The sequence below is a fragment of the Hypomesus nipponensis genome, chromosome 26 (genome assembly GCF_054491055.1).
Source record: "Hypomesus nipponensis isolate SF chromosome 26, ASM5449105v1, whole genome shotgun sequence".
In the NCBI taxonomy this organism is placed as follows: domain Eukaryota; kingdom Metazoa; phylum Chordata; class Actinopteri; order Osmeriformes; family Osmeridae; genus Hypomesus; species Hypomesus nipponensis.
This window is the reverse complement of record NC_140386.1, coordinates 7,050,727-7,064,552: the sequence shown is the minus strand read 5'-3', so window position 1 is coordinate 7,064,552 and position 13,826 is coordinate 7,050,727. Positions and strand designations below refer to the sequence as shown.

Sequence of the window (13,826 nt, the reverse complement as noted above, 5' to 3'; positions counted from 1 at the left end):
AGAGAGGGAAGGGGGAGAAGAGGGGAAGAGGAGAGGGAGGGGAAGAGGAGAGAGGGGGAGGAGGTAGGAGAGAGAGGGAGGAGGTAGGAGAGAGGAGAGGGGAGGAGGAGAGGGGGAGGGTGGGTGGAGAGAGAGGGTAGGGAAAGGAGGGGAGGAGGAGAGGGAGAGGTAGAGAGAGAGAGAGGGGGAGAGAGAGAGGTAGAGAGAGAGAGGTAGAGAGAGAGAGGGTAGGGAAAGGAGGGGAGGAGGGGTAGGGAAAGGAGGGGAGGAGGAGAGGGAGGGAGAGGGAGGGAGAGGGTGGGTGGAGAGAGGGTAGGGAAAGGAGGGGAGGAGGAGAGAGAGAGGGGGAGAGAGAGAGAGGGAAGGGGGAGAAGAGGGGAAGAGGAGAGGGAGGGGAAGAGGAGAGAGGGGGAGGAGGTAGGAGAGGGGAGGAGGAGAGGGGGAGAGAGGGAGGGTGGGTGGAGAGAGAGGGTAGGGAAAGGAGGGGAGGAGGAGAGGGAGAGGTAGAGAGAGAGAGGTAGTAGAGAGAGAGAGAGAGGATAGGGAAAGGGGGGGGGAAGAGGAGAGGGAGGGTGGGTGGAGAGAGAGGGAAGGGGGAGAAGAGGGAGGGGAAGAGGTAGGAGAGAGGAGAAGGGAGGAGGAGAGGGGGAGAGAAGGGAGGAGGAGAGGGGGAGAGAGGGAGGGTAGGGAGAGGAGAGGGGGAGAGAGGGAGGGTAGGGAAAGGAGGGGAGGAGGAGAGAGAGAGAGAGAGAGAGAGGGAAGGGGGAGAAGAGGGGAAGAGGAGAGGGAGGGGAAGAGGAGAGGGGGAGGAGGTAGGAGAGAGGAGAAGGGAGGAGGAGAGGGGGAGAGAGGGAGGGTAGGGAAAGGAGGGGAGGAGGAGAGAGAGAGAGGGGAGGGAAAGGAGGGAGGAGGAGGAGAGAGAGAGAGAGAGAGAGAGAGAGAGAGAGAGAGAGAGAGAGAGAGAGAGAGAGAGAGAGAGAGAGAGAGAGAGAGAGGTGGGTGGAGAGAGAGGGTAGGGAAAGGAGGGGAGGAGGAGAGGGAGAGGGGGAGAGAGAGAGGGGAAAGGAGGAGAGGGGGAGGGAGAGAGAGAGAGAGAGGGGGAGAGAGAGAGGTAGAGAGAGAGAGGTAGAGAGAGAGAGAGAGAGAGAGGTAGAGAGGTAGAGAGAGAGAGAGAGAGAGAGAGGTAGAGAGAGAGAGAGAGAGAGAGGTAGAGAGAGAGAGAGAGAGAGAGAGGATAGGGAAAGGGGGGGAGAAGAGGGGAAGAGGAGAGGGAGGGGGAGAGAAGGAGAGGGGAGGGAGGGGAGGGAGGGGAAGAGGAGAGGGGAGGAGGAGAGGTAGGAGAGAGGGGGAGAGAGGAGGGAGAGAGAGGGGAGGGTGGGGAACAGAGGAAAGGAGAGGGGGAGAGGGAGGATGGAGAGGAGAGGGAGGATAGGAAAGAGGAGGAGGAGAGGGAGGGAGGAGAGGGAGGGAGAGGAGAGGGGGGGAGAGGAGAGGGAGGGAGGGGAGAGGGGAGGGAGAGAGGAGAGGAGGGAGGAGAGGAGAGGGAGTGTTTCTAAGTGAATGTGGGAGGGAGATGAGATCTACTTCGTAACCTTTGCGCTCGCCTTACTGTGCCTTTCTGTTCCAGAACAAGCCCAACCCCCAGAGTGAGAGTAACCAGCTGTGCTCCAGTGGTGAAGGGGGAGGGGAGCAGGGGGGCTGGAACATGGGCCAGGACGACAGTGCCGTCCATGGGAAGCACCTGCCCCCGTCTCCACGCAGGCAGCCCAGCCAGAGGGGGGGAGACCCCCCGCTGGGCCCTCTGACTCCTGCCCCAGCCTCCGCCCAGACGCAGGCCGTCTGTGCCCCTCAGCCCCAGCCTCAGGAGCGGAACAGTCCCCCCCTACTCCCAGTGTTGCACCAAAACTCCCAAGGACCATCCCCAGCATCCACCCACTCCCCGTCCCCCTCATCCCCCCACAGGAACGCCCCCAGCACATCGCCTCCCTGCCCCTCCGGCCAGCCACTTCCCCAGGTCAGGTATCGCACCATCTCGGACCCCCAGGCCCACTCCGAGCCCCAGCCCCAGGCCCAGCCCCAGGCCAGCTCGTCCATCCTCCGCAGAAAGGTCCTCTCCAAGGAGACGGTGAAGCAGTACCAGGACAAGGCCTTCCTGAGGCAGACCAGCCCGAGCGGGAGCAGGCAGCCCAGCGTGCTCGTGCCCTGGGAGAGAGAGGCCTGCGGGGAGAGAGAGGCCTGCGGGGAGAGAGAGGCTTGCAGGGAGAGAGAGGCTTGCAGGGAGGAGGCGACCCCCCAGCCAGACAGGGCGTCGGGGGTGGACGGCCAGGAGAAAGGCCTGCTGGAGGAGATCGAGTCCATGTGTCGTCTCAGCACGGCCTTCCAGACCAGCATGCAGCTCTCCCAGGTCCACTGCAACTCCAGCAGCAGCTCCTGCAGAAACAACACGGACAAGTCCTGAGTCAGGGTCAGGGGTCAGACACTTTTCTACTGAGGGGGGGGGGGGGGGGACAGGAAACAGGAAATGATGCGTGTCTCTGTATTATTCGGCAGTCCCTGTGAAGTTGAGGGCCCGGCCGCACACAACCCAAACCCAGCTCATCCTAGACGACGCAGAGCCCAATGAGACACTGTGTCCCCCCCCCCCCCCCCCCCCTCTCTCAAACAGACGTTTCAGTCTGACAGAACGTTTGACCCTTTCGAGTCCGAGATGAGTCTCTCTCCTCAAGAAGAGCTATGACTCTCGCTACACGGTACTAATATCACTGTTCAGAACAAAACCACATCTTAAGTATTTAAAAAAGACACAGTCACACCCCCTGAATGAATTCAACATTCAATCGACATGCATCCAATCATATTTAAGATTAATTTGCTAATAATTAATAACGTAACATTCATCCTATATAAATTCTATAATCTGTCTTAATAATTCAATATGAATACACTGTATAGACGTTTGAACACGGTGCCTTAAACAGGCCTGACCAACGCTCTGACCGGACTGTTACACGATGACTCAGTCTGGCCCTCAACCATTGTGGCAGGGTGGGACTCATGACGAAGCGTTCTCCTGGCCTGCTGTGTTCTCACACACAGTAGTTCTAGTGGTCCACACGAGCACAGCTTTACTCTCTCTCCCTCTCTCGTACGTTTCTCAGGATACTCCTATACATCAGGAGGGAAAGGATGTGGAGGTAGAATATCGTATACTGAGGATGAACGAACAGTCCTTCATTCAGTCCTCTCTCTCTGTCCTACCGTCCGTCTCTCCCTCCCTCTCTATATTTATGTTCTTTGTCCCCGCCCCACCCTCCCAGTCTGGACTGGAGGCTGTCGTAGCTCTGCAGGGTTGAGACGGTGTGTTCTCCACACGGGGGGTAGGCAGCTCTGAGCCAGCAGCTCTGAGCCAGGGGTGGGAGGCAGCCTTGTGTTCCTGCTAGTTAGTATGGAGGGACGGGGCGTTCAGTTCAGAGTGTCTAGACTCTCCCATGGAGACGCTGCGAGCGCTACTGGCAGTGGTGTCTAGGAATAACACGGCAACAACGTGGTCTTCACTGTTATTATGGGATATGCACAATCAATTGTAATTGGGGCCCCCGTTCAACTTTTTTGAAAACGTTGAACCTACTATGCATAATTGCTTGCGTTTTAACTTGAATACTTTCATTAATTACACGTGGTTAGGTGTTGCCTATGTAATGATTCATAAGATTGTTGGTACTTGGTACAAGGTTAAATGTTTTGAATTATCATCCTCACACATCCTGTGTGTGTGTATGCTCTTGTTTAACCAATTGCCCTCAAAAGTAACTATGAAAGTTGAAATAACTTCAAATACATTTTTAGAGTTAAGGTTAGGGTTAGCAGTCACCATTTTGAATGGGAGTGAATGTTCGGGCCCCATCAGAATAAGAAAGAACCCCAGGTTGGGTGTGCGTGTCAGCTTCTGCCACTGTGAGGTGTGCCTTATAAGAGTGCTGCCTAGTCTGGCCACAACAAGGATGTGTTTTAGAGAGGAGTGGTGGCAGTGGTCAGGATCTCAGACAGGATTAGGGTTAGGTCTGCTTATCTCGCCCCCCTCATCCTCGCCCCCTCATCCTCGCCCCTCGCCCCCTCATCCTCGCCCCTCGCCCCCTCATCCTCGCCCCTCGCCCCCTCATCCTCGCCCCTCGCCCCCTCATCCTCGCCCCTCGCCCCCTCATCCTCGCCCCTCGCCCCCTCATCCTCGCCCCTTCGCCCCCTCATCCTCGCCCCTTCGCCCCCTCATCCTCGCCCCTCGCCCCCTCATCCTCGCCCCTCGCCCCCTCATCCTCGCCCCTTCGCCCCCTCATCCTCGCCTCTTCGCCCCCTCATCCTCGCCCCCACCCCTTTCATCCTCGCCCCTCGCCCCCTCATCCTCGCCCCCTCATCCCCTCATCCTCGCCCCCTCATCCCCTCATCCTCGCCCCCTCATCCTCGCCCCCTCATCCCCTCATCCTCGCCCCCACCCCTTTCATCCTCGCCCCCTCATCCAAGGCATTTCAGCTGAGGAAAGTATCAGGTACTTGTTTGTCCGACCATGACTGAAGCACATCCTCGAGACAGTAGTTTGTTTCAGGAACCTGCCTCTTTTGAAAGAGAACATAAGTTACTTTTTGTCTTTTTTTGTAAGGTCTATGCTATGCTATGCTATGCTATGCTGTGCTGTGCTATGCTATGCTATTCTTATTTTTTCTTTTCTAATCTCCCATTCTCTTTCTGGATAGTGTTATGTTTTTAAGTAGTACGGAACATATTTTTGCAGACTGAAATCTATTTTACTTGAGTAATATATATAATTGGTATAATATATAGTGTGAATATAACATGATTGATTTGAATGTTTTAGATGTTATTTTTGGAAAAAACCTGGGTCAACCAAGTAAAAAAAGAAAAGGTTAACATTTCACTCAAAGCCTCTCAATATTTGAATTTTTTATTTTCCATGAACCAAATGAATGACCTGCTGCTTGCTCATAGAAACAGATACATGCATGTGTAAAAGGTTGTATAGTATTATTTAAGCTCCTTTCTGGACCAACGGTAATTAGCTTGTGCCGGCCCTGTTCTTGTTTTCAGTATGTGACGTATTTAATCAGATCTTCAACATCGTCTGGTGACTACAGTTGCCTTGCCTGCCTTGCAAATGTTTTGCTGAATAACTTTTTTTTCCTCCAACGTTGATTTATTAGTGAAGCATACTGTGCCGATGACGACTGGTTCTGACCATGGTGGTTTGTGCCGTTTTGCTTTGTCAGTGTGTAACCTGCTTCTACTGACGGGGTTAGTGTGGGTACTGAGGAGTGTCTGTTTCACTGCTGACTCTGCTGTATGTTTACTTTACGACTGCTTACTGACTGATGTGGGAGGTCAAATCTGTTTCATTTTTGCACATCAGCAATCCTACCACTTCTCACACTTGCACTTGTGTGTCGTTAAAAAGATCGAAACTGAAAGGGCTGATTGTGAGGAACGTCCAGAAAGGGTTAAGGTCCAAAAAAGGAGAGGATTGGACTTTGTGGCAAACAAAGCAGAGTCCATGTAGTGTGTTTGAGTCTTTTGAGACTTCAAACGTAATTCGAGGATCACTGGGTACTGAACATGTTTGTAGTAATAATCCTGTAGATCTGGTACTGGAAGATTTTCATATGTGATATGCCATTAACTGAAGTATCAATGGTGATAACTCATCTTGCATGTTCTCAATGCAGAGAAAACCTGTCTTGAATGAACAACGTAGGTCAACAGTGCTATTGAGTGAATGGTCTGTATGCACTGTGAACTGATATACAAATAAATGATATTCATGTTTATGCTGCATTGGGGTGTTTGTGGTGTGTGTGTACTCTTACCATGACTGAGACCAGAGGGGTCACTCTGGACCAGGGTCCTGTCCTTGCTGAGGTCCCCAAGCAGACGATACAGACCTTCTGCTCGGGCGACGAGATGGTCCCTGGAATGTGGCAAGGATAAAGGAAGGGGGGAGGAAAAGGGAGAGTGGTTATAGCAAGGCTGGAGGAATGAAAGACATCTCCATTTGTATTTGTTTTGCACCAAGCCCCTGCTGTTTGGTTTGTACAGTGTACACGCTTACACACACACACACACGCAAACACGTGTTCTATTAACTTGGCCATACATTCATGTCTCCCTCACACACTCGTTCCCCCTGGCTGGGTCACACAAGGCGCTCCACTTTGGCCACCACAGTCACGACCGGGAGCCCAGCCTCGCTGCAGACCTCCGGCCTCGCTGCAGACCTCCGGCCTCGCTGCAGACCTCCGGCCTCGCTGCAGACCTCCGGCCTCGCTGCAGACCTCCGGCCTCGCTGCAGACCTCCGGCCTCGCTGCAGACCTCCGGCCTCGCTGCAGACCTCCGGCCTCGCTGCAGACCTCCGGCCTCGCTGCAGACCTCCGGCCTCGCTGCAGACCTCCGGCCTCGCTGCAGACCTCCGGCCTCGCTGCAGACCTCCGGCCTCGCTGCAGACCTCCGGCCTCGCTGCAGACCTCCGGCCTCGCTGCAGACCTCCGGCCTCCATCTGCCGCGGCGGCACGCGCACAAACCCTTATGAAAGCGGCGCAATCACACATGCTGTGTCAACACACGCACACACACACACACCCAGCACGGAGCGTATACTGTGTGTAAGATTCGATCGATGGTCAAACCCTGGGAGAGAGGACTCTGTCCTCCCTGGACACCTGCAGCCCTCAGCACTGACTGAGGAGGAGCATCTGTACAGTCACTGAAGAACTCTCTCTGTGCCTCTACCTTATGTCACACACACACACACACACACACGTTAAAGTGGGTCAAAACCAGAATAGCTGACTCGGCATTTCCTCGTGGCAGCTCTCTAACAGGACTGAAGGGCTGCTGACAGGACAAGTCTCAGACCAGCTCTGGGGGTGGGGGTGGGGGGGCACCATCACTGCTTTTTCCACAGGCACACGGTTTTATCAAACCCCAGAGTGAAAATGTGCCATTTCCTGTTTTTTTTCTTTCTAACACCTGTTTCAAGACGGGAACGGCGAGGACTAGTCCGGCCGGGGGAACGGCGGCTGAAGCAGATGAGGTGTTTCTGACTGGCCTTGTTAGAGGAGTGAGAGGGAGGGATAACGCATCAGTGTGCTGAGGGATGAGAGGAGGAAGCTAACAGAGGAGAGACGACAAATCGAGGATGAACAGAATGTTAATACCCTGCTTGCCCCTTCAGGGTAAGGGTCACATGGCACTAAGGTCCTGCCCCTCCAGGGTAAGGGTCACATGGCACTAAGGCCCTGCCCCTCCAGGGTAAGGGTCACATGGCACTAAGGCCCTGCCCCTCCAGGGTAAGGGTCACATGGCACTAAGGCCCTGCCCCTCCAGGGTAAGGGTCACATGGCACTAAGGCCCTGCCCCTCCAGGGTAAGGGTCACATGGCACTAAGGCCCTGCCCCTCCAGGGTAAGGGTCACATGGCACTAAGGCCCTGCCCCTCCAGGGTAAGGGTCACATGGCACGAATGGTTCTGCTGGCTGGATGAAGCTCATACGTACAGTGAGCTGTAATGGTATGGAGATGAGAATGCAGGCTGGGGTTAGGAGACCTGCGCTGGCTCACTCATGGAGGGGGAGGACTGCAAATGAGAGTGTGTTATAGGTTCTGTCTCCATCGTTAGAAAGCAGTTTTCAGGGCAGAAAAATGTTTTTTTTGCAATTTGTTCTGATTTGTCTCGTGGCTCAGAAGCTAGGTTGATAGGAGGTTAGTAAGCAAGGAAGTTAGGAGGCTAGGAAACTAGGAGGCTAAACTTCCTATGTCACTATCATACAGGTCAGGTGACAGAGAATACTCCTAATTGTTGCTGTCTCAAAGTACCTGTAGAAAATGTTCTTGCGATCGTCACCACTTCCACTGTCGAGTCCTAATCAAACGTTCTGTTTGGAAGTCTTACCTCTGTGTTGGTGGAACCCAACAAGGATTGTCTGGACAGTGTTGAATGAACATTCAGGACAGCCTCACTTCTGTCAGTCAACCTGAACCAAAAACAGATTTGGATTTAAATGTCATCTTCTAGTCCTTCAACTCAAATGAGATCATTCTAGAAGCACGCCATAATTAAGACATGCATGACAAGGATGTGTGACTATGAAGCGCTCACAAGCGTCATCCTTTAAATCTTTAACTGGGATGGATGAATCTTGGTGTTTTAACAGTAAAAACTGTATACTTGAACTGTGAACAATTTGTGTGTAATAGCTTATTGGCACCACTAGGTGGCAGCACACTCAAACAGCACAACTAGAACACTAAAGTACACATTTCCATCCGATGGAGTTGCTCTGTATTGATCAGCCACCACTATCGTCTAGCCTTAGTACAGACACACACGATTAATGCATCATCTAACCAGGACTGCATTGATTTTGGCTCCTCTGGGATGTCTGGTGAGTGCTGGGGGTCAGGTGGCTGAGCGGTTAGGGAATTGGACTATTATTCAGAAGGTTGCCAGTTCGATTCCTGTCCGAGCAAATGACATTGTGTCCTTGGGCAAGGCACTTCACCCTACTTACCTCGGGGGGGAATGTCCCTGTACTTACTGTAAGTCGCTCTGGATAAGAGCGTCTGCGAAATGACTAAATGTGCTGTGTGTGAGTTTAGTGGAAGGTTGTGTTGCAGCAGTCAGACCCAAGGACAACCTCCTGCTGCCAGCCGCACTAACAGACCCTCTCCATGTTGTCTGGCCGCTTCCTGTGCTTGTTAAGTGTCGGCACCTCCAGCCTGTTTATGGGCTACAGCTTTACAGCCGGCCCATAAAGGAGCCCTTGTCTTGGGCTTCCCCCTGCAGTCCCAGACCCTGGATGTTTGGGGCTGGAGGAATGCTCCACCACTGCTCGCCCTTGTGACACACCAACGCCCGCATTCTCTCGAGGCCGCTTCCTGAATGTGCGTGTTCATGCGTCTGCGTGCTAACAGATGGGTGAGAAACGTTATGCAATGATACGGAGTGGTGCGATCTGACACATGTAAAGAGGGAGAGGGGGGCTGGAGGGAGAGAGAAATGGGATGGAGGGAGGGAGAGAGGGGTGCTAGAGGGAGGGAGAGGGGGGCTGGAGGGAGAGAGAGAGGGGTGCTAGAGGGAGGGAGAGGGGGGCTGGAGGGAGAGAGAAATGGGATGGAGGGAGGGAGAGAGGGGTGCTAGAGGGAGGGAGAGGGGGGCTGGAGGGAGAGAGAGAGGGGTGCTAGAGGGAGGGAGAAATGGGATGGAGGGAGGGGACAGGAGGGAGAGATGTGATGGAGAGGGACTCAGGGCAAGCTTGAGGGCTTCTGCCCAGCACCTTCACCCCAACCCTTCACCATCACAAATCACCATGTTTGTGCATTGGTAGAGTTAGGTTTATGGTGGCCGTTTGAATTCCCTTTTTCACAGACCATAACTTCCCACATAAAACATTTCTTTCTTACCTTCATGCTGCAGTTGCGTGTTGGACGGCGTACATAAGTGCTGAACAGAGCGCGTGATGAGACATGGCAGGCGGAATGTGTTGCGCCTGTGAACTTAATGTGGAAGCAAGCGATGACACAAGGAACAAGTCTCTGTGAAAAAGCTCCATCTTATTTACAGAGAAGCAGACAGTGTGGCGCAGTGAGGATTTTCAGAGATCTGACAAATGTATTATGCATAAAGGCCTTTAGATTTCCTTGTGTGTGTGTGGGGGGGGGGGGGGGGATGTGTTTACATTATTAATTGGCCAACTGTTTGCCTGAGTTGATTGGTTGTTTACACTCTTTGTTTGTTAGGGTAAATGCATCTAATCTGCATGCTGAATCCCCTCTGGACGGCTGTGATTGGCTGGAGGAGTTATGACATCACAGCCCTGCTTCACTCAGAGTGGAAAAAACTATAACTAGCATGTCTGTCTGGAGGGTTATAAATAATGTAAACTTCTGTGTCTGTCTTTTGGCGTGTATATAATATCAACTGTCTGTCTGGTGGATTATATATATTAAACACTAAATCGTCTCACTGTTCTGAGGGTTGTCGCTCCAGGTTTGGGGTTGGGTCTACAAAGTTAAGGACCGGGTCTCTCTAAATCTCTGTCAATTTAACAGTTTGTAAAATAACAGATTAATATTTCCCACAGCTAGAAAGACAACCACATATAAGCATAAAAAAATGTTTGTATTTAAATCACAATGTATAAAATAAATTCATTTCAAAGTAATCTACTTGAGCGTTATATTGTTCCAGAAAACATTCACAATATATCTGTGCAATCATTTGTTTCCTTCATACATCTGGGAGGGTCTATTGACCGTCTATAGATTATGTAAATACAAAAATACATCGTAATATTCATAATATATGTAAAACTAAATAGATAATTTTCTGTCCTAGGTTCTATCATCAAACTGTACATCAAAATAAATCAATCTTGGCTAATTCATTCGTTAGCATGTCAGTCGATATACAGAAATGTTTATACATACTTTCAAACCTGTCATCTAAATATTTTCACTGAACGTACAGAATTCAAATGTACTATAATTAGATTCTCAGCTCTGAAACTACTATTTAACATAAGACAACAAGCAGATATTCTAACACACCATGACGTGACACATGACAACAGGTACAGCAGCCCTGTTGGCGCTAGCTAAGCTAACTAGCTTAGCAGGTGTCCGAGACACTGTAGTGGTCAATTTTGCGCTAGCTTAGCAAACTAGTTTTGCTAACTAGCGTAGCACATGTCAGAGACCCTGCAACAGATCCTGGTTGTGCTAGCGAAGCTAACTAGCGAAGCTAACTAGCGAAGCTAACTAGCGAAGCTAACTAGCGAAGCTAACTAGCGAAGCTAACTAGCGAAGCTAACTAGCGAAGCTAACTAGCGAAGCTAACTAGCGAAGCTAACTAGCGAAGCTAACTAGCGAAGCTAACTAGCGAAGCTAACTAGCGAAGCTAACTAGCGAAGCTAACTAGCTTAGAAAGTGTCACAAAGCTGAACTACCATGTTACAAGAAGTCTTAAACAAGCGTTATTAAAATACAGTACATAAATTACATTACAAATGTATTAACTTTGGTTTAATACTAAGATTCATCCCAGGTCTATTTAGATTCAGGGGCAGTTATTACAACATATAAAGTTATAACGGTATATAAAAAGACATTCTCACTTTTAACAGTATTGGTATTTCATAACCTTTTATAAATTTTAAAATGCAGTGGATGGAGGCTACATAGGTTATTGTTTTGCACTTTTTAGAACACTATAAAAAGACAGAAAACCATGTCTGTATTCATAGTGGTCTTATCCAAACACAGTCTCACCTCTATGACTTCTTCCTCATTTTTTCATCACAGCTCCCTCATATATATGCTGTGCTTGCAAGCACCTTCTAAAAATTTTAGTCCCAACCAGGCTTAGTCCTGTTCTCTCAGTCAACACGACTGGAGCTGGTGCTGAGCTGGATTGGGGCCAAGGCTGGGGTTGGGACCACGCTGGGGCTAGGACAGAGGCTAGGTCAGGTCTACTCAAAGGACAACAGGTCTGGGTGTTCCAGCTCCTCCGTGTCTCCAGAGACTCTCCTGAGGGCGGAGCCGTTGGCCAGCCCGTCCTCCCCAGAGCCGGAGCCCTTCTGCCTGGGCTCGGCCAGCTTGGCCCTCAGCTCCAGGTGCTCCTTATGGATGAGGTCCGGGACGGAGAGCTGGCGCTGTTCTCCCTCGCGCCTCTCTTCCGTCCCGTCTCCCAGCACGCCCTCCATCTTCATCCCTCCATTCTCCATCCCCCCCTCCTCCTCCTGCTCCTCCACCACCCCCCCCTCTCTCTTTACGTCCAGTGGGCTGGTGTTCCCTTCTCCCTCCGTCACCCCCCCGTTTCTCCCGTCCTCCCCGTCTCCTGCTGGGGCCAGAGGGGGCTCCTCCTCCCTGCAGAGGGGCGGGGGTTGGTCTGGGGTGGACAGGGCGGAGGGGCCGGGGGCGGAGGGGCCGGGGGAGGAGGGGTCGGGGGAGGTCACCACGGGGTCAGATGAGATCATCATGTCCTGGGTGGTCTTCAGGGCCCGCGGGAGGCGCTTCCTGGTGCTGGGGGGTGGGGGGTCCAGGCGGGGCAGGGGGTCCATGGAGGCGTGGCTGGAGACACCAGAGAAGAAGAAGAAGCGTTTGTCTAACGGCACGACACGCACGCAGGAAGCGGGAACACTTGGGAGCAGCGCTCCAGGTGTTCACCTCATGTCTGACCGGGGACATGGGAGGGAGGGCCATCTGTTCTGACCCGCCATGTTTTTATATCGAAGCTCTTTTGCGGAGGAAACGCGCAGAGAATATGCAAAGTCCACGCAACAAGGCCCAGGGGACACCCGTGCACCGAACGGAGAACCAAACGGGAATCAAACCCAGGTCCTTCTGGCTGTGAGGCGACAGTGCAAGCAAGGCACCGCACCACCAAGACAGAAGGACTGTATGTCTGTATGTAATGAGAGTGTGAATGTGTGTGTGTGTGTGTGTGGATGTGTGTGTGTGCGCTCACCGGTTGGCCACGGTTTCCTGGGTCAGCCCCTCCAGGGTGCTCCAGACAGTGTCGACGTTCTTGTTGACCTCCGTGACCCCGACGTCTCCCAGGTGGCTGTCCTTCCTCCTCAGCAGGTCGTTCACCTGGGGAGCAGGTGAGGACGACGAGGACAAGAATGACAATGACATGCACTTTTAGAAGTGCACTTCATTAACAATTGCCCACCACATCAAATAGTACCATTGCTAATGTGTCCTAATTAACCCTCCGTGGTGTGCTCCAACTCCTGACCCAGGGTCAGGTGTTAGGGCTGTCTCTGTGGCCCGCTGTACCGACAGGGTACTGACCTTTGCCCCCACAGCCTTGCCCAGGTTCAGGGCGTTCTTCAGCCTCTGCTGGCCTCCACTGGAGGAAGGGGGGGTGTCCAGGTTGCCGCTGCCCAGGATGGGGTTCACCATTCCCAGGGAGCGGTGGGACGAGGACTGGCCTCCCGTCCTGGAGCTCTGGAGCTTCTGCTGGGCGTTTGAGTTCTCAAACATGCTCTGGTCAACTGGGGGGAGGGAGGGAAGAGGGAGAAAGGGAAGGGGGGGGGGGGTGGTGAGAGTAGGGGAGAGGGGGGTGAGAGAAGGAAAGGTGTTACGAATCAGGGCATCGTGAGGGTCCTTTAGTGTCCCTGGCAGCCAGGATGCAGTGGGAGGATTAAGAACCACTGATCAAGATTGAAGACAAGTGGAGAATGCACACATGTTCACATGGAGCACAGAGCGTGATGACCACAGGGGCAAGGGGTCCAGACTCCATCGAGCTGAGAACCTGGTGAAGGTATGGGGGTTCCAGGAGACACTACAGCAACTGGGTTAGCACGAGCACGGACAATACACACACACACACACAAACAACGTCCCATTGCAAGCAGACGCATGCATGTGACCACCCCCAGCGGTGGTGCGGGGCTACGGGGCAGGAGGGGAACACAGTGGGGGCAGGCTGGGGGCCGACAGAGGGAGTGCTTACCTTAGATCATGGTTCTCGGAAGGCATTTGAGGAAGGAAAAAGCTGTCAAGCTATTTTTTTTATGTGACCGCGATCAATCGCACGATTATTCATAGTTGATCGCAAATTAAATCAGAAATAGTTTGAATCTGTTCACAATGTACCAGCCTAACCTTAACACTCAGCACATTCAGCTCAGCACAGTGAGTCAGTGTGTGGCTGTGTGAGAGAGAGAGAGACAGAGAGAGAGACAGAGACAGACAGAGAGAGAGACAGAGACAGAGAGACAGAGACAGAGACTGTGAGAGTGCACCACGGCCCACAG

At 52.4% G+C, this 13,826-nt stretch overlaps 2 protein-coding genes across 4 annotated transcripts in view; one reads left to right on the top strand and one right to left on the bottom strand.

Moving 5' to 3' along the window:
* Positions 1–5,836, top strand: part of dennd1b (DENN/MADD domain containing 1B) — an 81,302-nt gene extending 75,466 nt beyond the window's left edge. For all 3 annotated transcript variants that reach the window (XM_084692921.1, XM_084692920.1, XM_084692922.1), the window contains one exon: positions 1,628–5,836. In XM_084692921.1, the coding sequence (XP_084549047.1) occupies positions 1,628–2,458 (831 nt within the window). In that variant the 3' untranslated portion in view covers positions 2,459–5,836. The remainder of the gene's footprint in view (positions 1–1,627) is intronic.
* A 4,325-nt stretch (positions 5,837–10,161) lies between these two features.
* Positions 10,162–13,627, bottom strand: c6h1orf226 (chromosome 6 C1orf226 homolog). Its single transcript, XM_084692987.1, has 4 exons — positions 13,253–13,627; positions 12,856–13,058; positions 12,527–12,651; positions 10,162–12,129 (listed from the first exon to the last, which is right to left on the bottom strand). Exons 2-4 carry the CDS (start codon positions 13,045–13,047, stop codon positions 11,529–11,531), a joined length of 918 nt encoding a protein of 305 aa, XP_084549113.1. The 5' UTR covers positions 13,048–13,058; positions 13,253–13,627; the 3' UTR covers positions 10,162–11,528.
* Positions 13,628–13,826: the final 199 nt, after the last annotated feature.

Excerpts from the sequence above, each read along its gene's own strand:
- c6h1orf226 (XM_084692987.1), bottom strand. The coding sequence starts at position 13,047 with ATGTTTGAGAACTCAAACGCCCAGCAGAAGCTCCAGAGCTCCAGGACG. Across the intron at positions 12,652-12,855 it reads GCAAGGCTGTGGGGGCAAAG|GTGAACGACCTGCTGAGGAG; the intron begins GTCAGTACCCTG and ends CCTGCTCCCCAG. Across the intron at positions 12,130-12,526 it reads CAGGAAACCGTGGCCAACCG|CCACGCCTCCATGGACCCCC; the intron begins GTGAGCGCACAC and ends TGGTGTCTCCAG.